Source organism: Gadus chalcogrammus, chromosome 3, assembly GCF_026213295.1.
Source record: "Gadus chalcogrammus isolate NIFS_2021 chromosome 3, NIFS_Gcha_1.0, whole genome shotgun sequence".
Lineage (NCBI taxonomy): Eukaryota > Metazoa > Chordata > Actinopteri > Gadiformes > Gadidae > Gadus > Gadus chalcogrammus.
Window position 1 is genome coordinate 16,867,480 of NC_079414.1, and position 26,288 is coordinate 16,893,767.

The following is a 26,288-nucleotide window of genomic DNA, read 5'->3' on the forward strand; positions in this document are numbered from 1 at the left end:
GTCTAACCAATTCTAGCTCAGGGAGATGTTTAAAGTGTAGATTACCATCTAAAGTCTGATGGCAGACTAGCTCAAATCAGTGTTACCTTGGTGTTTTACTTTGCATCATATATGTTTTGACCATCATGTTCTTGAGGGCAGGGGTACGTAGGTAAGCATTTGTATGAACTGGGAACAACCAGACCAGCTTTCAGGTTGTTTCAAACGTGATATGGCTGACTATTGATTTCAAATGAAACCTGTGTAATAGACTGACCATTGCAGAAATACATTTGTCAAAATCATCTTCTGAAACCTCTGCCTTCTCACTCTTCGAGGATTTTCTCTTTTAGTCCAGAATAATATCTGTGGAACTACACCCCCACATTTGCTGATTGCCCACTATGCTCTTAAAATAAACATATTGGACAGCAGGTGAGAGGATGGTTCTCTAATCAAATTATTAAATGATAGCTCCATGGTGGCTGTTTTTGTTGGGAAATTGAATAAATTAGATTAGATTAGATCAACTTTAATGTCTGTTTACACAGGAATTTGTCTTGCATTACACATCTCTTCAACCCTCATAGAAAGACATTAAAACAGCACATAAAAACATTTACCCAACATTTAAGAGTCCAAGAGTCCATACACACAGATAAGTCCATAAGAGTCAGGGGTCTCGCAGTCCAATAAATTAAAGGCCATAGATGTCTCTGGGTTGTGTGAAATGATATTGGGAGTGTGTAGTGTGTTTGCATGTGAGATGTATGTGGAGTCTACTTTACTCTACTCTATTGTTTGAGTAATGAATACAGATGGAACACATTGTACTATTTACTATCCCTGTGTTGTTATTTACTATCCCTGTGTTGTTAATTTAATAGTTATATGTATACATTTTATAAGTTTGATTCACCCCAACAAAAAGACAAAACCGATTGATCTCTTAAAAAATGTAGCAATTGAACATGCTAGAAGCGTCACTAATATGTGAACAGCTAGAATGACCCCACTGAACGGATAGTTGGGAGAACAATACATTCTCATGTTATTGTCCCGTCATGTTTGGGCAGGATTGACTATATGACATGATCCATCAAACAAAAAGCCATTGCTTTGATAGCAAATTACTACATCATTGAGGCGGGATCTCCCCCCCAATTAATCATGTGTACAATTTGGCAGCCAGGTTCGCCCACATAAGGTTACATTGTTATTATGATAAATGGCTGTGGAATATAGCAAATTCTGTCCTGGTTGACATTCCCAAAGGACACCTTTCTGTCTGGTGAGAGACACTATTGTCTCATGATTAGTGAGACACCTATCATTATCGGCCAATATACTCTCTGAACAAGTGATCGGTAATTGGTGACGATTCCAGTCGATCATGTGACTCAAAAACGATTGCTTACAAGACGTGCCGTCATTAGGTTCAGTCACTGAGACAGTAATATTAACCTGCTTTAACATAATTAATCTTGACTCACAATAAAAGGTAGATTTCACTTATCCATAGAAAAAGCTTTTGGTTGATCTAGGTTGTAGGATGCAATAACCAGCCTGCATCTCCCCGGGCTTCATTCTCCCCACGTTTTTTGCTTTGGTTTGGCTTCTCGGACACTAACAATATAACACTACACTACATTGATGGTGAAACTCTGTCGAAGCAGCGGATTATTTTGATATCCGAGTCGGAGTTAGGGGCTTCTCCCGACACTTAAAGTGTAACAGAATGGTGTAAAAAAGTCTGAAATAAAACCATGGAACTAAAAAAAGTATCACTAGGTTGCCGTTGGTCATAACCATGGAGATAACTCCCCCCCCCCCCCCCCCCCCCTCCAGCTGAAACTGGGGGTTCACTTATGAGTAAGTGATACACCCCAAGTGTTGTTGATGCTTATTTATAATTTTCTTCATTGTGTTCTTTAGTATTCAATTGCAGTTGATTTTAATAAAACCCTTTCTTATCTTTCTTAAATTAAATCAATTAATAAAAAATGAGGTATGAACCGAATCATGGCTCAAAAAAGTCAGGGGCAAACCGTTGATCTGGAGAATCGTCACACATCCAGTGGTACTTCACCCACCTCAAGCTTTGGTGAAGCTAGAACTAATCATTAAAATAAGGTTCAAAATTAATTAAATAACTTAAATGCTAAATTATATAATCTTGTTGTATAACGGGAATGGGTTAACCTAGCGATTGCTGGTGCTTTGCACTTGGTTCTAGGAACATCCTTTGTGTACCGACAGAGATATGTTGTTTCACTTTATTCTGAGAAATGTAATTATTTTAAGTCTGCTAAATGCCCTAAATGTAAATGTACATATAATCAACAGATATATAAAATGAACTAAAAGGTAATTATAGTCAAGTATATAATAAGGTACCACACCGAAATAAGAGATTCATAGCTTTATGAATGTAACTCTTTGAAGGCTTACTTCTGAGAACGTCAAATTATACTTTTCTATAATTAAGCGCTTTGAGTCTGCCTTGTGTATGAAAAGTGCTAGATAAATAAAGTTGCCTTGCATTTCCTTTTCTAAAGAATTTAATAGATCCCTATTTACAATCCGTCTTTGAATAACAAATGCAAGGTGTTTCTTTGTAATATCATCCTTTTGATTTATTACCAATTAGCCCAAGTGACCGTTAACCTGTGTAATAATAAACATGTTATTCTCTGTCAAGTGTTAAATGACTGCATACCAAGCTAAGAGCTGTCTACCCTCAACCACAGAGAAAACGTGTTTAATCGGCCCCCCATGATCGCAAGAGCTGAAGGAAGAGTCTTCTTTACAAAGGCTAATGCATCATGTTTAACACAGTGACATTTATGGACAGAATAATAATATTGTTCTGCGCAAAAAGCCCCCTGTGGGTACTGGATCAACAGTCTGTGTTGGAGCACACATGCGTAGCTCTTTATCAAACACAGGGGATCAAACGGCTTACGTCTACCTACCTGAATAACCCCAGCCCCAGCTCTGGGCGACGAGCGCTTTCATGTCGAAGCTTTCTAAAGAGAATCAAACTCAAAGAGAATCAAAACACTCTTTAAAAGGGAAGGCCAGTCCCCTTAAAGACCACTGTTGCCAGAGACATAATGGTACTTTGTTCAGTAAATATGAGTAATTGCATCTAAAATCTCTAACCGATGCATGGACCTGTACGGATCGGTCACAGATTTTTGCTTTTGTTTCCGTTATAGGAATACCAAATAGCACACGAAGCGGAGTTAACTCAAAGCCAAAACTGCACTTTTAATCAAACATAAAGTATATTACTATTAAACCAAACAAAAAAAAGCTTTAGATGAATCCACAGTCTTGTTCCCCGGTAGGAATCACGTCACCCACGGAGTCTGTTGCGTGTGCACTCTCTATACACGCGAACCAGGAGAGCCTTGAATGAGTGTTGGAGCATGCTTTTTAAAGCATGCTTCCACATGCTTTTTAAAGCATACTTCCCCACCTGCTCCTCAGGTGCTCCGCATTTCAATAATTGGCTGGCACCAATGCTCTTACTGGGGCCATCTGAAGGAAATCTGTGGTACACCACCTCAACAACCTGCCCCCTGGGCCTCCAGGGGCGCTGTGCCGGAGACGGGTTGCCACAATATATATGGGTTCCCATCGCGCAACATAAAAAATTAAAATGATTTTACATGAGGGTTTATGCGTAATAGTAGCGTGTTATTAATAAACATGGCTTTGTGTGACCTGCGGTCCAAAGATTGAAAGTGCTCTTACAGAAGGGGAAGCCTGAAAATCGCCCGACACAATGGCAGACGCTGCCACATCTTTTTCCTTACTCTCTAGCTAACTGTGGCAACAATGCTAATTTGGCTATGGTAATGTATCGAGTCTGTTTGTTTTACCCGTACCAGCTCACTCATGTGAGGGAGCAAGAACACTCCATGTATTGTCATACTAATTGATATCCAAACTGACGTTGTTCATTAACTATATTTCCTATATAACGACATAACAGCGTTAAAGTAGATGGTTGTTTTGTTCCCAAAGAAGTAAAGTAAAAGAGTAAGCCTGTTTATTATGCAACACAGTGACAATTGGACAATGAATGGCTGAGTTGAAGTGGATAAAGGAGAACGAGCAATAGCATGAATTATTATGAATTTATGAATTTGAAACCTAACTATGAGATGCTGGTCACCCAGAACCATATTGATGTGACATTGGGGGTTGCAAGCGTTGACCATATTCATTTGTACAAAAGAAAAACGGTTTAAATTAGAAAAACTAAAGAAGGAAAAACAAAACAACTGACCCAAGGGTACGATTTGCATGTCTTTTGATGACTTCTTGGAAGTTTTGATTAAATATACGACAGTGCTCAACTTAATAAGGAATGAGATGGACCCTTCTACTTCTGCTGTGCTTTGGAGAGGTCATTTATTACAGTGGCAATCAGAATACATCCTAGAGTACACAGTGGAAAACTCACTATCGATTTAGTGAGAGCCCTGCAAACAGAAGTTTTAATAGGCTTCGATATAAGCAACTAAGCAATGATTAAAGTTGTATGACTTCTCAGAGACACTGTAGTTTTTAAAAGTTGTGTACTTTCGCAGTACCAAAACAACTATTGCCTTTTGGCACACAAAAAGCCTTTGACTTGACACAAAACTGCTGGAGACAACTGAAGCTTTTTCATAGTTTTTAATATTGCAGTATTGCTAAAGAATGCATTGTACTGAAGAGTAGTGTGTTTTGTGACCATTGTTTTTTTTTTTTTTTTTTTTTTTTTTCCTCTTCTCCTTGTGTGAGAAAGTGGAAGGCTTACATTGAGTTTTCAAACACTACCACTACAACAGTGCTTAATTGTATAGGAGACTCATTAAGTAACATCACAAACTTAGTTAATGTAATTGTTTGATCGAGTTACATATGTGCTTTGTGTCATCTGTGCATCTTACCCTATTCCATATTTATCAACCTCTTCAACAAAATATTCAAAATAAGTATCCAGCACCACGCAACATTAAAATTATTCAATGGTGGGTTCTGATTCTAATGCAGCAAGACTATTGAGGAATATAATTACAATACATTTACGTATATTATATATGTGTAATATGTCGTTGGCTCATTTACTTTTATTTGCACTGTTTGAATCTCAAGATTCAAATCGCAGTCTTCTCATACACGAAAACCACATGAAAAACAATCTTAAGACTGTAGTGAGAAAGCTTCTACAATACCACATTTAATTGCAATAATTTAACGAAAAGAACCAGCTGCAAAAAAGCTTTAAAAATGAGTTTCTCTAAAGCTTGATATTTATCTAATGAGGCATTTAGCATTAAGCAGGGAGATACTATACATTCCATTGCTCTCGCACAGGAATTCTACATTCAAACAACAGCTTGGAATGGATTGAAATCGGGTGTTCATCCCTCCTTGGGCATGGCTATGGATGTAGCTGACTCGACTGGCTGTATCGTAATCAGGCAATCTCCATTTGAAGAGTATACCCCTCTCCTGTAATGCTCGAGTCTAATCCACAAGGACTCCCCCTCGGAGCATTATCTAAAAATGAGCTCGGTACCCCAGCGAGAACAGGGAGGGGTGACTGTGTGACTACAGTCTCCCCCTGACAGTGTTAATGCATGTTGGACACATGGCTTTGAAGTTATCTCCATTAACTCTCCCTCACAACTTAGCTCTCACTCTTCCTCTCTCACTATATGAACTCTGTGGCATATCACATTATTTCATATCCCATTTTATACAGCCCCGGGCTACACACTGCACAGATTAATTTCATGCTCTGATATTTACATGATATTAACATAGAAATAAAAAGGGCGAAAGGATGTCATTACAATGTAAATTGTAGCAAATAGCTCACTTACTAAACGTTTGCTTCTTTTCTAATTTTTTATAGGAACGAAAATGTGGATTGTCCGTGAACATGGCACCAATAGCCCCGCCCATTCTGCCGGAGATTTAAATTTGCTCTGCAGAAGGGTCTGGAGAAGAGCAATACATTTCTTTCTCCTTCCGATACGTTTTTGCGGGAGCCGATCACCAAGCTGGCTCTCCCCCCCCCCCCGGCGGGCTATTGGTTTAACACAATGACGGCATTTACACAATTACCACAGGGAACCGGCGGCAAGCAGCCAATTGCGTAGTCAGTTGAACTCGTTTAACTAGGCCCGATGATCATGCCTCTTTAGCTGAAGAAAATGACAGCAGCTTCCCCAGGCCAACGTGCGATCTACGATTGACCTTGGTTTGGCAATAGCCAGGCTAGGCACCCTTTAGAAAGAACTGCAAATGTTGATATTGAGCTAGTGTACGTTGTCAGATGTCCTCATTGTTCATTTGGCAGGGGTAAGGAACAGGGCTATTAAGCGTCTTCAGTTCCTAATCCAACACATTTTGCACCATTACAAACTGCCAGGCAAAGAATTCCAAAAACTAGGTTTTGGGAAGGCGGGATTCAAGGGCGGGTAATCATCCACCATTTTCTTGCAAAGTAACAACTCAAAAAATCTACACTCCCGCCAGTAAATCCCATGTGTGATGACTGCTCACTGGGCCATAGCTCTAGTCTAGATCTTCTTAACCATTGATAGCAGTACTCCATTTTCATATTGCACTCAAGCTTTGCTTGACAAAACCTGCCGATGCGTGAACACTAGATGAACTCATTCACCATACATTACAAAAACATTGTCACTATCATTTCTGTGATTAACACGAATTTCTGTTAACTGCTTTTAAATGCCGAATGGGCCAGAAATGTATGAACCTTCTGTGTAAAAGTTTTTTATTTCATCCACACTTCAACACACATTCCAGTTCAAAACACACACTACACACATCTGAGTGAGACAACACTAGAGCACAAATTTCCCTCTCATGTAACCACATGGTTAGGCTTAAAAGCTGGTCATGGCTAATCTTATCAAAGGCTCCAACCAGAGCACTTGCTAGTTGCAGGAATCTAGTAGATCGCAATAAGTAATTTAAGGATATAATTGATCCAAGGTACCCCCTCCAGTTAAAACATCATTTCACTGATCTTTTGGGGCACTGGCTAATCCGACATCCGTGCATCACCCACGATAACGAGAGGGCCAGAGCTACCTGAGGCAGTGGAGGAGCCCAAGAAGACATCAGTTAGCCAGCGATAAGACCTCTACTTCCTATTGGCTAATAGCGCTCCAACATGCCCTGGAAAATTGTGTTACCTCCCCAGTAAATCAAACCATTCAGGGCTTTATTAATAGCCTGACAGCAGTTCAAAATTATTCCATGTGTATACGAATATCTGAACAGCTTTTTTTTTTTTTTACAAAAAGGCCCAGCATTTATGATCCTGCTCTTGAAAAATTAGCCTTGTTTCCATCCCCCACCCTACCATCTCGCCTCATGAATTTCAATGACTGAGTGAGTGTGTGAAGCCCTTTTATACCTGAATGCTGTTTTGCCTTTGGGAGAAAGAACGGACAACTTGCTATATTTAGAGCATTCGGAAATATCACGGTATGCGGGTAGTTTATTAGCGATACCCGGCGATACCGCGCAACAAGCTGATGTTGGACAAGATGGATTATTCTCCTGGCGTATGCTGCTCTTTCTCTCTCATGCCGTACTATAGCGCCTCAAACCTACTTAATTAGCAAGGAGGCAATACATGCTAACAGAATTTTCTCAAGGTTGCCCTCGCCTTTTCAAACTTCCACAACATAATGAAACACATTAGGCGGATCAGACAGGTAGAAAATGGGGAGGAAGTGGGAAAATGCCATGTTTTTTTGTCGAGTATAGACCTCTTCTAGGCCAAGTGAAGAAGACAAGCCTCTCTATGGAAATAACAGCGACTAATTATTTCGTTTTGCAAATGTCAAAAGTTCTCCTTGGCTAGAAACTCTCTAGGATAATTGAATACCTGAGAGAGTTAGAGGGACAGAGAGGGGAGACGAGGGATACGAAGAAGGAAAAAAACATATCCAGGGGAATAAAAGATTTAGGAGAGAGAAGGGGTGAACTTATAGGATATTATTTCTGCTTCCAGGTGTCAAATGGTAAATAGAAATCCATAATGTACATGGCAAGTTTTTGGATTGTGTTCCTAAGGTTATGTTCAGATACATTTATTATATAAATTAAAATATATTTTGGTTCAATTCTACCTCTATACTTAGTATATAATAGTCATCAGACATGGTCGGACATGGTTCAGTGATAAGAACCATGTCTTTACACACATAATAATACAAGTAAAATATGCTTTCAGAATAATGTTATTTTTGGTATTAATTTCCCATTTTCGTCATTGAAACTACCCTTGTTCCTACATTCATTAGTAAAAAAGGGTCGTAACTTCAGACTGTTTTGGATAGTCTAGGCTTATGGATGTGACAGCAGAAACCCTGCAGAGCCAATCCTTATGTCCTTCGCTACCTGTCACCCTGGTCTTTCTAATGAGCCATTTTATTGCAAAGAAAGAAAGAGAATGAACGGTTAATCGAGGAATAGGGGCCCCTTGTGGGTTCAGCAGGAGCTCGTCACGAAGGGAGCAGAGAGTGATACTTCATATTGATGGGGGGAGGAATGAATAATGAGACAATTGTAATTATTTAAATCTAGGGTTGTTTCAACATCGACCTAATCTCTTAGCATCTTACCTTGTTTCTCTCTCTGGCTCTACCTCTCTCTGCCTCCCTCACTCCCACTCTCTCTGTGTCTCTAGCTCGAGAACGAAATCTTACTGCAGCATAGAAAAAAAAGAAAATCTGACAGATGAAAATTGTGTAACCCAACACGTGTATAATGCACTCTTGTATCAAATTAATTCCTTCAATTAAAACAACGCACATGACATAATGTGTCGCTAACAAGACCCATGTTAAGACACAATGCCGGTTGTCAAGCCGTCTTAATTATCTCACGGCACAGCCAAAATAAGGGGGGAAGCAGGTCGTTTTTCAGTTGGTTTCTATGAACCAGAGAAGCTTTCCAATGGGTAACCGATAGGGGTGTGTGTGTGTGTGTGTGTGTGTGTGTGTGTGTGTGTGTGTGTGTGTGTGTGGTCTACAGTGATCAACCGATTCCTCCCGTCTGTCACTGTCAGTGGGAGCAGAAGGCTCAAAGGACATTGTTAGCTTTCTATTATAACCCACGGCCAGAGTCTTATCTCACCGGAGCCCGGCCATAAGGAGAATAAACCCACTGGGCCACCTCCGGAACAGCTCACACGGCTCTCACTGTCTCCTCGACCCGCCTGTCATCCTGTTGCTCGCTAATTTGCGGAACAAGTTCTGAACTTCACGGAGAGGAAGACAAAAATTAGGAGTATGAATAATTACTTGGGATTCTATTTCACGTGTATAACCTTTTTTTCACCATGTCAAATCAGTTGGAAGTTTATTAGTTAAAGCTAGTGCAGCTTTAGTTAAATGTAATTAATTGTATTCATACAGCGCTATTTTTCCAGGCACTCAAAGGGCTTTAGATAGTGAGCGTTAATTCACGACCAGTGCGTAGACCCACGTGATGCACGGCAGCCAGAACGTTTCCGACAGACTGGCTTGATGTGAAGAATGAATCTATCCAATTAAAGAGCAGGGGATAATAAGGTGGCCATGTTGGTGCAAGAGCCATGGTGGGTATTTAGTTGTTAGATCTTTAGTAACCACAGGGACTCTGTTTAACCTCATATTCAAAAGATGGTGCTCTAAAGGACAGAGACACCTTCTCGGTCTGGGCATTGGAGATATTACATAGGCCAGAGGGATGAGCACCCCCTACTGGCCAACACCTCTCTGAGCACCATCTGGTCTCCCATCCAAGGATGGACCAGGAAAGGGTTAGGGTCAATTAATAACAGGGTGGTCTTATCCAAGGTGACTTGCAGTGAATTGGAGATTATTGAGGAGCTGGTGATAGGCTTAGGAATTTTGCTCTGGAATGCCTATGGGAAGGTCGTCGACATTGGGATCGTAGAATTAAACAGCTCTTCAACACTATATCCTGCCCCCATTGCAGACGGATGTATTAAATTGAGAAGTTCAGTCTGGAGCTAGACAGACCAACTGCAGTGGGAAACACTTAAGACATGTAAATGGCATTGATTTGTTAATTTTAATCATGTTTCTTTTACAGCAATGAAGCTCACAGTTGCCAAGCAATGGAAGCAAAATAATAATTCTCACCATCTACACTTTATTTATTTTTTACACTTTTGATTGATTGATTTACGCACTAATAATCCAATTAGGAAGAATAATGAATTAATGACAATAGGAGGAACAAATTAAAGAGGTAAAGCTAGTTGGTTTATGTCCACCTATTGGGCCCGAGTAACCCATTAAAAAAGGGACAATAGGTTAACTCGATTTATTGACATAATTTAGTGCTCTCTCTACCACAGCCATTAGCAGCCGGCCTGGGGCTTTGCGACAAGAAGGAACATTTTATAGTCTGAGATATTTACCCATATTGAGAAACATGGCAGTACATCTGCTTATGAATAGAGAATCCACTTATAATTTGGAAATAATTCTACTTTATTAGGGTAATGTATGGTAATGAAATAATTATGATACTTGACTAATATTTTGTCGTTTTTATCCAAAGATAGTACAAGCAATCCGGATTACAGTCATGAGGCAAGGTCGCTAATAGGGGTTTTGCTAGGAGTTTGGGTTAAGTAAGCCATCCCCCCCCCCATTCAGGACTGAATCATTAAACTTTCGGCTAGTAGTACCCTATAATAAAATGTTATCCATATAACAAAGGAAAAAAAGCTATGAAAGTATTAGACATAAAAAGCCATCAGTTGTTCTGTGCAAACAAATATACATTCTGTCTCAAGTAGACAATAACAGCACGTTTGCAACATGGAGCACCCATTACATTTGACAGGGACAGATACTTAGCAAGACAGCTGCTTCAACTATGACAATGCGATGCTTCCACGCATAACCCATTACTGTAAAATTACTCTCCATGTTTCTGGCATTGAAGAGCTTTGAATAACACAAGATTAAATGTTTTAAAATCATGTGTTTCAAATAATTGTTAAGTGTGATCCATGGATGTTTCAATTAACTACTTGCAATTAGGGACGAATTAGAGATAATAATCCTCAAGGACATCATATGTTCCCATACTTTGTCAAACAAGAAAGCCCTGGCTATTATATAATTTCCATTCCAAGCGTACAAATACCATCCTATTCATTATTCACAAAAACATCAAATTTTTTAAAGAAACACTGTATCTCCCACCCCGCTTAGTCAGATTAAATGCTTTGGCAATTCATTAAGGACCACTGTCATCTGGCTAGAGAATAATATATTTACAAAGATAATAATAATCATATTAAGCTTTATTCATATAGCACCTTTAATACAGAGTAATGCAGCTGAAAGTGCAATACAGTGCAAAAGAAAGAAACTGATTAAAACCAAAACCCACTTGATAGCAGATGAAAAACCAAACTCAAACATCAATGAAATCAATAAAATAAAAGCAGCAGAAAAAGCAGCATAGATCAAATGCTAATTCATTTGTCTTATAAATAGCTAATTAAAAGCTCAATTTAAAAGATAGGTTTTTAACAGGTGCTCAAATTTATACTGAGCTTGCTTCCCTGATTTATTGAGGCAACCCATTCCAAAATGCAGGCGCATAATCACCAACTATCTTTTGGGTTTTGAAGCAAACCACCAATAAACCCGCACCAGAGGACCCACATACAGTTGAGGGGGAAGGGGTTGTCAGTGAGTCAATAATGTATGCTGGACCCACTTTGTGCTTTTAACAAGAGAAGCAGTCAATTCCTAATGATAAAGGGTGCCAGGGCAAAGTAGTTAAGGCTGGATTGATATGCTCACTCCTCGTAGTTTTTGTCAGAAGCCTAGCAGCAGAATTTTTGTCTACTTGAAATAAAAGCATGAATCACTTTTTCCGCATTCAGCTGGGTTAAAAACAGCTGCACCTTAGCGATGTTTCTCAGATGAAAAAATGCTGCCTGGGTCACAAAGCTCAGGTAGTACTCTGTGACAACACGAGTTTTGTTGCCACAGACATGTAGCCACTGATTGGATCAAGGGAGTTAGATTCCCATGCCTGTTTGAAATCATATCACTTTTGTTAGTAAGTAATAGTAAGCAATAGTAAGTAATAGAAGCAAATAGTAACATTAAATACGTAATACTTTAATACAATAATTAACCACGATTTAATCAATTGTCCATAGTTAATCGCGATGAACACAAAAAAATCAAAAAAGAAAGCTATTTGTATCCCAAAGGGTATTTCTTTACGGTTTTAATACTCAAATCTGCATGGGTTTGAAAAAAAAAAATGCTTGCTTAATGCTGTTTGAATATTTTTGGCTGGAAATCAAGTAAGGACAAAAACACAATAAAGTGTGTCCAACCTATTCCAGCTACGGAAACAACCCTGAGACCCAAACAGGTCAGGCATTTACGCATATCCTCAAATCACCACTCATGGCAATTAAAACGATGATTAGAAAGACGCTTGTTGATTTAAGGACCCGGGTCCCGCTGCCATCCACATCCTGTTTTTTATTTCCAAAAGCTCACAATTGTCGTTCAATTGGACAATTCCAGCCCATGCAAATGTTAATCAACGGTAGCATATCATTTTCATTCATTAGTGATATGGAATTATATAAAGAGTTCAGAACACACAGAAACAAGTTCACCAATGCATCATTGGGAAAAATAAATTGAGTCAAAACAACATAAATTACCAATTTGCAAAGGGAGCGTACGGTTTCAAGTCTTACCTCACAAGCTCAGCCCGGAGGTCCAGCTACAGCAGACAGCGCTGTTATCAAGTATAGGTTTCGAGAGAGCCCTGTTTTGCGTCACATGGACTATGTTGGCATGCAAGCACTATTTGTAGAATGTTGGTGTAATTTAGTGTCTCCCTTTGTTCGCTGCAAGAAAGAAAGCTCAATTGGCCTTAATGCGTCAAAGAAATGCGTCAAAGAAATGTGTGGCGTTAAAACGAATTTGCTTTAATGCCGTTATTATCCTATTTATCGGCCAGCCCTACTATCTACATTAGCTTGCATCAGCAATGGTTTCACAACTGATCCATCTGAAAAAAAAATACAATTTAAAAAAAAATAAGAAAAAGGGGAATCCACCTGCTTGCATGTAATTTATTTGGTACTGCCAAACAAGAGCTATACCTCAGGGAAAGAATGACCCGGAGCAGACCTTAATAAGACAAGAGCTAGACTTAGATTTGGATATCAGCAAATCAGGCAACTTAGAATGCAAATGTACTTGTGCGTGAATACTGAGTGGGCATCGTCAGATCCAGGAAGAGCAGTACATCTCTGTTAGAGATTCACTTGGACATGTTGGAGCTGGGTTTACAATGCAAGCACACAAACAGCGCTGTAGAGGCGGTTCTAACTTGATGGTGTGTGTCCAGAGTAGATCATCATCATCAATCGAAAAGCGAGCTACTCCGATTAAGTATAAGTTTAAAGGTGTAGTTTTAAAATTTAGTGGAATCTAGTCTAGTAGGGAGGTTGCAACCAACTGAATTCCCCGCCCCCCCCCCCCCCGGCCCTTTCCATCTGCACTTTTTGCAACACAGAGTGAAACCATGACGTGCTGATTCACGTTTCAATTACCAGTTTAAAAACCATGAGTAGAGCCGAGCCGCTCTGGAGTCGGCTACGCTCCAAGCAGGTTGCAACATCAGCCCTGCTTGCCGTTTTGATAGGGAAGTCCATCAGATGGTAGGAATATAAGCCTTACTAAACACAATAACTGTTCGTTCTTGTGTCTGAGACTTATCACACACAAGAGTATGACTAGAGTTCAACAGTTTTGCTCGTCACTATTCGTTCGTATAACTATTTAATAAAAAATATAAATATTTTTAAGAAACAAAAAACTCTAAAACTATGGTTTAAACATTACAGGCTCACACAAATGCACTAAGAAATATATGTTATGGTGGGTTTTCTTATCAATCTCCAAACGAAAAATGTGCTTCTGTGCATCTGTATTTGTACTCGGCAGTAAACTCAGAATAATTCAAAGAAGAGCCACAGCAGAGATTGTCACCAGCCGGAATTAAGGCAGTTTCTTACCACATTAAAAAAGATACAAAAGGTTTTTCTCCATGGGGGGGAAAAATAAAGAAAGTCTGACTCACTGCGCTCGTCACAGCACACAAAGAAAGATTAAACAACACACACGAAGTGGCAGCAGAGCCACGGTGGGGCCAACGCTGCTGGCGGCGCCTGTGTAGCGCTGTGTCTGCTAATGCTCCCCACGCCACTATGAGAAGATTCCCCTGGAACGGCGTTAGCCAGGCTAACCACGCTTCCAGCTTGATGCCTGGAATAAGAATAGGCGCTGTGGGAAAGGTCAGAGCAGCCAGGGCAGCGTGGAGGAAACGGGGAACGACAATTTAAGGCGACGGTGGTGGCGGGTGTTGTGTTTAGAGTTATCTGTGCCCCAGGGACAGCGCTGGGGTCCAGCAGGTTGGAAAATGCCAATGAGTTTCCCAAGAGGGGTATAGGGGTAGCACATTGAGTTCTGCTGCGTCCCTGTGTCCCGAAAAATGAAAAAGGCAAATAGTGCTGCAGCAAAATGGGAAACAACAGAGGGTTGATTGGCTAACGTCAGCAGGCCTGGCAGGAAGCCCCCTGGAGCAGAACGTGTGTTCACTCAGAGAGCCCCCCTGTGTCTGCAGCAGAAAGGTGTGTGATGGAAGACCACGAGAGAGAGAGAGAGAGAGAGAGAGAGAGAGAGAGAGAGAGAGAGAGAGAGAGGAGAGAGAGAGAGAGAGAGAGAGAGGAGAGAGAGAGAGAGAGAGAGAGAGAGAGAGAGAGAGAGAGAGAGAGAGAGAGAGAGAGAGAGAGAGAGAGAGACAAGGAGTTAGAGATAAGGTTTAGGATGTTTAGGGATCAAACATAAGTTTTTACATAAAATGCTTCTGTTTCTGTAGGTGAGGTGTAACTTATTTTTGAGTTGGGTGATGATCTTTAAAGCTGGGAGACAAAACACATCTCATACTTATCTGATTATAATCATCCTTAATTAGTGTTGAAGTTATGCAGTAGAGAAAAAATTATATGTTAATTTACCAACAAGATTAAAAGCACCATATTTTGAGTCTATAACAATATGACCTACATTGACAACTATTTCCCACTGCCAAATGTGAGAGCATCTATCCTGCATTGTTTAATCACATCCAAAATGTTTGTTTCTTGTACATCATTGACGAGGTAGGGAGAGGGAAGGGGGAAAAAACATACATTGCTTCGTTAATGACCGCAGATCTCCTCTTATAAATAATAAATACTGGTGAAGTTGAAAAAGGTGCTTGGAGATCATTTAACAGAAAAGTGTTTGGCTGACAGATATGACAGAATGAGTTTGGGGATGGTGTGGAGAAATTGCTATGCATCAGGAGGGCCCACTCACAGCCTCAACGGGCTTAACAGCTTATCAGCGCTCTCTCTTGACGGCCATCGTGGCCTTGCTTAAAAGGGAAGTGCTGAATCACTCGAAACTTTTGACAGGGTCCATTACACAGATGGATGGCTGTTGTTTTTTTGGTTTTATACTAGTTAAATCGCAGACCAGTCCAATCCCACCATTGCTTCATTCTCTCTCTCTCTCTGTGTGTGTGTGTGTGTGTGTGTGTGTGTGTGTGTGTGTGTGTGTGTGTGTGTGTGTGTGTGTGTGTGTGTGTGTGTGTGTGTGTGTGTGTGTGTGTGTGTGTGTGTGTGTGTGTGTGTGTGTGTGTGTGTGTGTGTGTGTGTGTGTGGTGTGTGTGTGTGTGTGTGTGTGTGTGTGTGTGTGTGTGTGTGTGTGTGTGTGTGTGTGTGTGTGTGTGTGTGTGTCTCTCTTTCTTAGTGTCTGTTGCCTGCCCTCTTCCACAAAAGCAAGGACCGGTTAAAAGGCACTCCAGTCAACTCTTAAAGCTTCTTGTGGTTTTTTCCCCCCTTTTGGGAGACTCTCGCTGTGCTGCAGAGGGCTGCTTGGTGATCAATAATGTACCGCTACATTGGTGGGATGTTGCAGTCCAATATGGCTGCCAACACTTAATAAACTACATCGCCAATAAGGGGAGGGGAGGAGGGGTTGGGGCATTATCACTGTTTATTTATGAGCACTTAGATAGGGCGTTTCAATAATTAGGCCTACACGAAGATTGAGGGTATAATAGCATATAATGAGGTTCAATGACACACAAATAGTGGAACAGGTCTAAAAGGTACACAGAAGACATAAATGTTTTGTTTTAATGGCCAAAATAATGATACGCGTGTGAAATTAACAATGGACAGCTAAAAGCCGTACAGTAACTCAAACAGTGGAAGCCAACATTGTGGGTCATTCAAAACCGCAGTTATACCCTTCTATCCTAGAATACATGTTAACTAAGAGGGAGGCAGAGCATCGTTAGTTCCCAATGCCTCCTTTTTTTTTGGAGGATTCAAACGACTACTGGAGACATTTGAAGGGGACATCTACTAAAAAGTGCTTGACATTAAGCCTTAAAGACACGTCCCTTACACAGCTTATTATAGAGAACTTCCACCACTGACATATTGCCTTGCACCACTAATGGAGACCCATCCTGGCTGACATTCTGAAAAACTAGTAGCCTGGTGTTGAAAAAACGGCTGCAAATATACCTCAAAACTTCAATACCAGTGAGGCAAGGGGTGCTTACAGGGGAATGTCATGCTTGCTATTTTCTAAGAGAAGAGAGTACGGAGAGTAATGCTGCTTGCACTTGCCGACAGTCCCTATGTAGCTCTAGTCAGTCAAGTGCAAGTCCTAGGAAGAGGGGCTGTTGATGTCGATACAAGGCTGAAATGTAAATGTTCCGTCCTGAAATACCCATCTGTTTTGCCATGCATGAGGATGATTAAAGGGATACTTCACAGATTCAGAACCGGCGTTCTAACATTATAAAATCGCTATTGTAATATTTAAAAAAAAAGGTTTTTTTCCCCCATTCCATTGGCCCAGCTTTCCTTATCCAATTTTCTCTGTCAAACACGTCAAATGACGCGTTTGACGTCATCTCGGGAAACTTTGCTTGCCTGCTAGAAGGGCCGAGGACTACAAACCACTGGTTCCGCAAATTTGTGAGCCCACCAATAAGGAATGAGGGGGGGCAGGAGCTCGCGTACGAAATGTAAACACAATGTCCACCATGTTTCTTCACTGTGCTTAGCTAGAGAACAAATTTGCAATGTGAAAAAGCCAAAGTGGATTTAAAAAATCTATTTTCGGATTCGGACATTCGGGGCTATTTGTATAGACACAGCCAGGAAGAATTGACACAAATAGAGGAGGAGCCTGCTGCGGCTGCAGCTGAGCAAGCCTTGCCTGTTGCCGAGGACGAGGAGCCGGAGCGAGCCGGTTTGCTCTGTTCGCCTTTAGACACTAACACAGAGTCCCTGTGCTGCAGCGAATTTCAGCGACGCCAGTTTCTTCTAGAAAAAATGGCTGAATCTTGCGAGGACAGGGCCGTGTGTAACCTCTCACTCAGGCTTTACGCCTTATCTGAACAGTTTGGTATTGGATACATATTTCCGGACCCAGAAAGTGAACTGGAAACGCCAGCCAAAGCCCGCCGGGAGAAACAGACGTCTGAGCATAGAGAAAGTGTTTTGTTTTTTTATACTAACTCATTGGCTACAATAGTTTTGAGTCCAGGGGAACGTGACAATGTAGCTATCAGAAAATAGCCGATCGTATTGGCAGAGCATAGGCTACGTTACGTTCATGTTGGTTGTTGTGATTTGTTTACTAACCCAATTGCTGTTATACTAAAGTAGGCCTACTGTATAAGATAAACACTTATTTCAACTGGGGAGAAAAGGTTGAGTACAATACTGGATATGCTGAGCTACTGTAATTAGCAAATGTTTTTATGCAGTACAGTAATATACAAATGATGCGTTTAAAAAAACGAGAGCAGAAGTGTAGTCAACGTATCACGGGGATATGTTTACACAAAGTTCGCTTGTCGAGCTACCACTCGCGCTAATATAATGGGTCCTTCCCACTACAAACGGAAACAGGCGGGCGGTGAAGAAAGCGCAATGCATTTGCGCCAGAGACATTCTGCCTTTTCTCAGGCTATTATTTACTTCATATACCCTTCATATCTCAACCGGTGAAGTATCCCTTTAATAAGAAAGGTTGCCATATACTAGCTTGCTTAGTAATGTGAATATCGATTGCTGCTTTTGTGATCTTGATGAAAGAGATTTTCTCTGTTTGGGCTCACAAAGTATCCCATCAATAGAACCGTTTTTTACAAAAGTGTTTTTTCATAATTTTGCTTCACTCGGTAGATATCATAATAAGATTGCTGCGTTTCAATTATTTATTAGGAAATGCTGAATCCTACCAACTTTATTATGTTGCAGTTTAGCAAGTTTACCATTTCATCTAGTTTCGTATGATGATACCAATGCACCGCTTAGCCTGCCCTGCGCAACAGAGAATGAACGCGATGGATTTTTGCCAAGAGACATTAAGCCATAGGCCTGAAATTGGATGTTTGTATAGTTTCATTTTAACAGTATATTTTAATCTCACATGAAACAATGATTTGTTTTACATAACATAATAGCGACGCTTTGTGTTCGTTTGTTTTTGTTGTTATTGCAACCGGGCAAACTGGCAGTAGAAATTAGACTCTGGCGGGTCACATAAGTAATACATTAATGGGAATTTTACTGACCTCATCCAAACTTACACCCTGACTGCTGCTTGCGTGACAGATCCCCATTAAGCAAGTACTGCTCTACGGGCAGTTTTCCTGGAGTTATACTTGCTCCACAGGCAGAATATACAAACAAAAAACTGTGTGGTAATGCAGGATGAATCATTAAAACGCGGCTAAGCATCTTAAGATTGATTAGTATATAATCAAAATCCACACTGCCCTATGCAAGACATCGCTAGAGTAAGTAAATTTTAATATAAAGCTAATCTGATCAGATCTGATTAGGTTGAGAATAGAGCTTATGCCATAACATAAATAATATTTTTGGGATAAAATATGGATAGAATCCGTGTTTCTAGCGATCTAGTTTCCCAAACAGATTTTAAATACAACAAGCTATATGAGCACTGAACCCAATATGGATATTATTAGGTTAGGCACCTATTATTGGCATTATATAATTATTTTTACTTGGTAAAACTGGTTATGTTGCATGTGATCGTCAAGAAAGTATATATAAAATGGCTCATTCTAAGACAATGAAAACATAACTATTCTTGTTTTCATAGGATCATAAAGTGATAAAAACACATTTATGAATATTATATTCCATTTCTGCCAAGTCCGTTCCGCTAGTTGCTACTCAATTCAACCCACTGGACATTTAACCAAGGGTTTTAATGGGTCTGATTAGAGGCTGCCTTGGTGAGTTTTACAATCCCATGTGACCCGTGTCAGGCGGTGGAATGAATCATTTTATACTCATGACCTTGCAGAGAGGTGGGATCATGGGCATGATGGGGATTGAAATAGAGCAGGACTGGTTCTAATCAGGAAATCGACTAGGTATTATCAACACTAACAGGTTGCTACTTAACATTAATTTAGATGAAAATATATATTGGTAAAGAAGTTTATTAATTAGTTTGTGTATTTAAACAATATTGCATACATTTTGTTAATCTACATCCAAATCTAAATCAATGCTACTTCCTTTATGGCATAAACCTTACACAGAATATCCGTTTCTCTATCAGGCTAAACAAAGAAGGGAGTGCACATGTGAAAAACAAAACATAAGAGCGTATACCATCATCAGGGTTGGGTAAAGAGAAACACAGAAGGCTACAGAAGTAGCAGTTGACGGATGGAGTTGGGCCAGCCCCCCCAACGCCTGCCCTATCTAGTGGAATGATTCCAACAGCGCCAGAGCAATAACACATAATCATACAGGGATATGACCTGGAAGGCTGTCAGGGAGACAGGCCAGGGAGGCAGGCGGAGAGGCTTGAGGATCTAGGAGAGTCCCTGGCTCCCCAGGCCTGCATACAACACACTGGCCCCACCAGACTGGGCGGATATACAACATGATAGACCTAGGTCTGCTGAGGCTTTCTCCTTGCTTCCTGAGATGTCCCTCAGCCCAGCTCATAACTATTCAGTTGGCCCTCTCCCCAACTGGAGGCAAGGGACCGTCTCTCTCTCTCTCGCTCTCTCTCTCTCTCCAGTCTCCTCCATTACTTACATTATAAATATGGATGCGTTATGTTTTTTTGGTTAAGCATATAGCATTTATTATATGTAGGCTTACCATGTTACTTTAGAACTCTTGAGATTTCTGCCTGGATTCGGATGGTGCCTCAGATGGAGATGTGGAGACAACTGAAATACAGTAAATCAAGTTGGATTAATCAATGTTATAAATCCTGACGAGGGCACGTTTTCTCTCATATTTTGGTGCTAATGATTTTTTTACGACCTCTGGCATGGTCATAGATGATGAAATTGCTAGTAAGACACTTTCCTCTATATTCTAGTGCAAAATGTCATCCAAAAAATAATTCTAAATGTATTATGTTTGTTACTCAGACTACATAACAGATTTTATAAAAGCGATAAGTAATGTAGATACTTATCTACATTACTTTTTTACGACAACTTTACTATGTAAAGTTGTCGTAAAATGCCTCATTTGTGCTAAATTCGATTTGAGAGGCAGTTAGTAAAGGTTAAGTGATGCCAGTGCAAAGGATCACACATGTGAGAAGACAAACCCTTGCGATGCGAGGTGCAGTTAAGAGATTAATGATATTAGATAAGGCAGTAAAGCCAGGCATCTGAGTCAAACCGTGTGTCCGTACTCGATAGAAAATGGAGACCTCAATTGAAGGCATAACTCTGGGAAGGTATTTCCCGGAGGACGTCGTTCCTGAAACCAAGTTTGTTGTTTAAAGAATGAGAACAAACCAAATCTACTTAGTGGGTCGGGCGAGGCCATAGACAGTACAACACTGGAGGATGTGTCATGCCAAATATGTACCGGCTGCCAAATTTGTACCGGGCGCGTCACCCATACGTAATCCATTCCAAACCTGCCAGATGATCGCGTCGTCCGTTGCGTCGAATGACGTGAAAGGTTCACGAACATTCGCCGAACCTTCAAGCTCGTTCATTCGCACTTGTCCGTTATCTGTATTGTGCTATTTCGTCCTTGACCTGCTTTAAACACTCAGTTTACTTGCTAAATTTGATTAAACAATTAAATACAATACAAATATAAAGTAAAAACAAGTGTTATCTAGCGATCCGTTTTCTGTATTATGTTATTTCGTCTTTGGCAACATGAGCGCGAATGTTTTTTTAAACACTCAGTTTACCAGCTAAATTTGATTAAACAATTAAATACAATACAAATATAAAGTAAAAACAAGTGTTATCTAGCGATCCGTTATCTGTATTATGTTATTTCGTCTTTGGTAACATGAGCGCGAATGTTTTTTGAAACCTGCCCGGCAACGGACAACCCTTACGTAATCAGTTGTCCATTGCCTGGTAACGGACAACTGTTGACGTGCCCGGTACAAATTTGGCAGCCGGTACAAATTTGGCATGACACCTGTCATATTTGCACTTCTGGAATCGAGAAGTTAAAGGCCCACGAGCAGGTTAACCGGAAATTTTGATTAATGGGTACATGAAGCACTCAAAATATGTGTATCATTTATAAAATGTCTTAAATAGTGTTAAAGTCCAGTTTTTGTCGTTTTGGGCAGTAACGGGTGTTTTCTAACGCAATTCGGCGATGACGTCACGTTGGGGAGACGTGGTGGAAGCATGGACATTATAGAAAGGACAGCGGACCACAAAATGGCGCCCCATCCTTTCATATTGAAAGTAGGGTGGAAGGTAGCCTCAGCCTCAGAGAACTGATGGCGGTCAAAGCCAATTAAATGCATAGTCAGAGGAGAATGAGTGGAGAGTTGCTATCATTTAACAACGCAGCAACGAGCGCTGGAGCTAGTCAATACAGCAGTGCATACAATAACTGCAAGTATAACCGATCGTGGTTTGACATTATTTAACCATCAATCTACCGCAAATACAACCAGAAAGATGTACATTGTACCCCAGAGCACACCGTCCAACCCGGCGGATGCTTACAGACCGCCCACAACAAGCCAAACATCACCACGGCGGGCGTGTGTGCTCTCTCTCTCCCTCAGTCCCGTACGCCCGTACAATACAATCACTCGAATTTATCCAACTCCAAGGCTAGGCTGCTTCAGTAAGACCACAAGGCCTTCATAACCATGCAGTATGCCAAAGCCGAAAAGGACACACGCACAGTCGCACACACTCATCAACAATCCGTTTTATCATCAACATTCATTAACTGCAAAGACTAGTCCCTTACCATAAGTTAGAATGGATCCAAATTATGTGATTGATAGTCTGGTTCGGCTTTCGTTTGCTATCCGTTTTTAGTATGACTTCTCAACATTAGGTCTTTCTTGCGTTAGGCGCACATGGCTAAAGGCGGCTGCATGCTTCAGCGTTGGTGTTACGTTGTTGCGCAAAATTTACTCAAAGCAATTCATGCTCCCTTTTAGGTTGCGCGTGTTGCGCGTGTTGCCAAGCAATTTACCGCCAGAACAGTAGGTGGAGTAATATGTGGAGGAAAGTTTTTCGTTGAAGACGACCTCGAGAATGACGTCTTTGTCTGTGGGAGTCGTTGGTTTGTTTATGTGCCAGATCGTGTTCTCCCCATACACAGTGAATGATGGCAACAGACAGAGGAACAGGGGTGATGAAGTTGTTGATCATTGGGGTTGTATAAATGTGCATATCTCTCTACATTTTAAAACGACATAATGTGTTGGCAGCAAAGTTAACTTCACTTCAGGTTAATGCTTTTGTATATGAGCCTGCCGGGTGATACTCCAGACAGGAAGTAGTAACCAGACCAGCAAACCAATCACAGCCTTGCAGGCTGGGCTGCTCGCGTAAAAGCTTACGTAAAAAATGACGCAAGTCTAGAAAAATCACCCGACGCACGCAAGACGTGAGAAGTCGCGCAAGGGGGGCGCAAGGGCGCGCAAGGGCCTCTTGCGCTTGCGCTTACGCTTACGTAACCGAGCATAAACCAGCCTTTAAGTTGCATACGTGCACGGATTGGCTGGCTCCGCAAGGCAAATAACAGAACATATTTATTTATCTTTCTGTCTATCTATAAATGCATGGGTCTAGTTTTAATGTGATGTATTTTGTGTATGTCCAGTCAGACTTGTTGTCTCCCTTGTACTGTGTGGTCTTGTAGGCTATACTGTGTCAGCCGAATCACCTAAATGTATTCCCTACGTGTAGTTTGGTATTAATAAAGACTTGACTAGGCTATTTATCTATCTAGTCTAGGCTATACACTGTCGCCCAAACGTGTAATGCAATGCATTCTGGGGGAAATGAGAATCAATAGCAAAATGCTAAAATAGTACCTAATTTTTCGTATTACATTTCGTTTTGTGATACCTAACAACATTAAATACAATAAATAACTGTTTAAATCTTAAATACCAACAAGAAAATTGCACAAATTCGTTCGAAAACAAACCCTGCAACACAGCATTTAAAAGGTAGTTTATAAATGTTCTCAATTCATGAGACATTTATATTAATTCTCATCTTACCTTTTTTATTTTTTTGCCTCGTTTGGTATCATGACCTCGGACAACATATCAGAACTTCTAAAACTAAAACCCGTGTCATTGAAGTTAGTTTTGTAACCTAGCTTCTTGGTGCAGGAGGCAAAGCAATAGGATTCGCAAGCAACGTCGCCACCTGGTGTTCAATTAAAGAATTTGTGCCAACAAAATCAAAAAAGATATGCTAAACCCAGTAACCTCTCTATAATTGGCCTCATCCAACTTTAAAGTGTAGCTATTCAAGAACCTTCCTGGGGATGTTTAAACTATTTTACAACCCCCATGTGTAAACAACCACAGGGGACAAATGCATAAAATGTTGTGATTTTATTTAGTCCACTTTAAAATTTACAATTTCTCTAGATTCATTAAAAAAGAACATAATCAGATTTGCAGTCCACATCACATCTAAACTGCAAGAAAGAAAAAAACTAGTATGAAATTGACATCATAGGCACAGTTTTCAGTATAAGTACTACATGCTTAAATAGCTTATGGCATAATATATACAGCAAAAAATGTTGATCTCCGGTGCTTATACATGCTTGGGACTTTGGACTCCAGAGTTGATAGTGTTAGTAAGAATAAGGCTAAAAACATAGTACACACGGTATTTACAAATGATTTGTTTGTTTGCACGTGTTAAGGCAGTCCGATGATTAGCCAAGAGTGTATAATGCTCAGATTGAAATAAATTAAAAACCAAGAGGAAAAAGTAAGTGAAAGACCAAGCAAAACAAAAAAAGCCTGAAACTAACTGACTGACTTGTGGTAATCAAAGTTAACGCTTTGTTGAGATTACTTTGTTGTTTGCTTTGTTGAGAACACATTTTTCTGCACGGCGTGAGAACACGGAGCTATTTGTAAATGCGACATCCAGCGGGAAAAAAAACAAAAAATAAATAAACAAGTAGCGGTTAGTATTCCCCAACATGAAAGTACCTGATATCCTATCTTTCACCCAAGTTTGATACCTGTGCATAACTTATAGAAAGCCTGTCACTTTCTTTTGAAAACTCACAGTAATTTAATCCCTTCTCACACCTTCTGATACCATTGAGCCAGGCACAGAATTCTACCCTGCAGAATCCACATACCTAGGAGCAAGACACTCGGGATATTCCGTATTACAAATAAAGGGCACTTTTTTTGTTGTTTATATACATAACACTTTTGTACACAAAATTGGCTGTTGCAATTTTTCTGTTGTCGGCATTTTTATCACATGTTGTTATGGAGGGTGCTCTATCCTGCCCTTTTTCTTACTGGCATTTTTCTACACAACAGGGTCATGGAAAATCCTCTGTTTCATGAATGAGCTGCAGAAACTGACCTCTGATCTGGGTCCATACGAAGCATATTAGTCTTTTTCTTTTTTTTAATCTCATACCCTTGAGGATAGGAGAAATCAAGTGACATCGACGTTCGGGAAGGGGGGGGGATATCATTTCACCTTTTCTCTCCCTCAGAACAGAATCCATCAGCATCATAATTTAACGGAAATGTCAGTCCTTCTTTCCTCCAGTAGTTGACCAGAATAAAAAAAAAAGCCCCTTCCATGTTGAAAAAGCAGGAGGTAGGGGAGTGAATGTCCAGATATGATTCATCTGTTATTTGTTCGACTCCCAGCTCCTTAGGCCATCTCCATCATTCCTTTCCACCTCCCGGTCTACCTGCTTCCAGACTGCACACAACACAGCTTATTCCTGGCTCCAACCACCGCCTCCGTCCCCTTCCCTGAAACCATCCACCACAGGGGGCTGAGTGCCTGTCCCAGCCTCCCCTCACCAGCCATCCCCGTCCCCGAAAGCGCAGTGTAAACTCAAACCAGTTCAGTTGGCTGCGGGAGCTCTTCCCTGGTTCCAACCGACCAAAGCATCTCAGCGATGTGTTGGACCGCAGGCGCCAGAGTACGTCCTCAGCCGCACGGGAACCAAAGGGTGGGCGGCTAGGTGGTGACGGGGAGAGGGGGATCACTTGGGTCCCTTGACGGGGGCGTCCGTCTCCGTGGACTGGCGCCCGTCGTTCCATGCCTCCCGCGTGCTCTTGAGCGCCTGCGTCCTCTGCTGGTCGACGACCACGTAGTCCACGCGCTCGTCCGACGCCGCCATGCCCGTCCCGTTGCTCTTCTTCTGCAGGAGTGACATGAACACATGACCAGTGTTGAATGACATCCATCCATTAGGTGGTACATTTAATAGGAATATCTTTCACTGGCCTTCTTGAGTGAAGAGATGAAATAGGTTGAAGTTCATCTAATGTTTTCATGAATTGATTTGAATGATAAAGTTTACATTTTAGTTGATGGCAATATATTGGGAGAGCATAAAGGGATACATTTTTATGTGCATATAATGCCTAAGAAGGTTAGCAGCATTGGCCGTAAAGGTGACATATTATACCACCATGTGTGACTGTGATTAGCCCTAACAAGCAGATTTTCAAAATGTCACACCTGGTGGCATAACATGTCCCCTTTAAAAGATGTCTTGAGTTTTGAGTGTAAAGCAGACTCACAGACCCAACAACACGCACACACACCAGCTACGTTAACATATAGACGATATATAGACA

The 26,288-nt window shown here is 40.8% G+C and overlaps 1 protein-coding gene and 1 long non-coding RNA gene across 8 annotated transcripts in view; both read right to left on the minus strand.

The window, feature by feature from the left end:
• Positions 1-21,724, minus strand: part of LOC130379485 (uncharacterized) — a 55,445-nt gene extending 33,721 nt beyond the window's left edge. The window contains exons 1-2 of one of the 3 annotated variants that reach the window (XR_008895127.1): positions 20,877-21,718; positions 20,327-20,397 (exon numbers count right to left, since the gene is read on the minus strand). This is a non-coding gene — a long non-coding RNA (uncharacterized LOC130379485). Of the gene's footprint in view, positions 1-20,326; positions 20,398-20,876 lie in introns of all 3 variants that reach the window. The other 2 variants (XR_008895128.1, XR_008895129.1) reach the window with 2 other exon arrangements.
• Positions 21,725-22,751: 1,027 nt separating this feature from the next.
• Positions 22,752-26,288, minus strand: part of gab1 (GRB2-associated binding protein 1) — a 44,688-nt gene continuing 41,151 nt past the window's right edge. For 2 of the 5 annotated variants that reach the window (XM_056586329.1, XM_056586328.1), the window contains one exon: positions 22,753-25,846. In XM_056586329.1, the coding sequence (XP_056442304.1) occupies positions 25,688-25,846 (159 nt within the window). In that variant the 3' untranslated portion in view covers positions 22,753-25,687. Of the gene's footprint in view, positions 25,847-26,288 lie in introns of all 5 variants that reach the window. The other 3 variants (XM_056586332.1, XM_056586330.1, XM_056586331.1) reach the window with 2 other exon arrangements.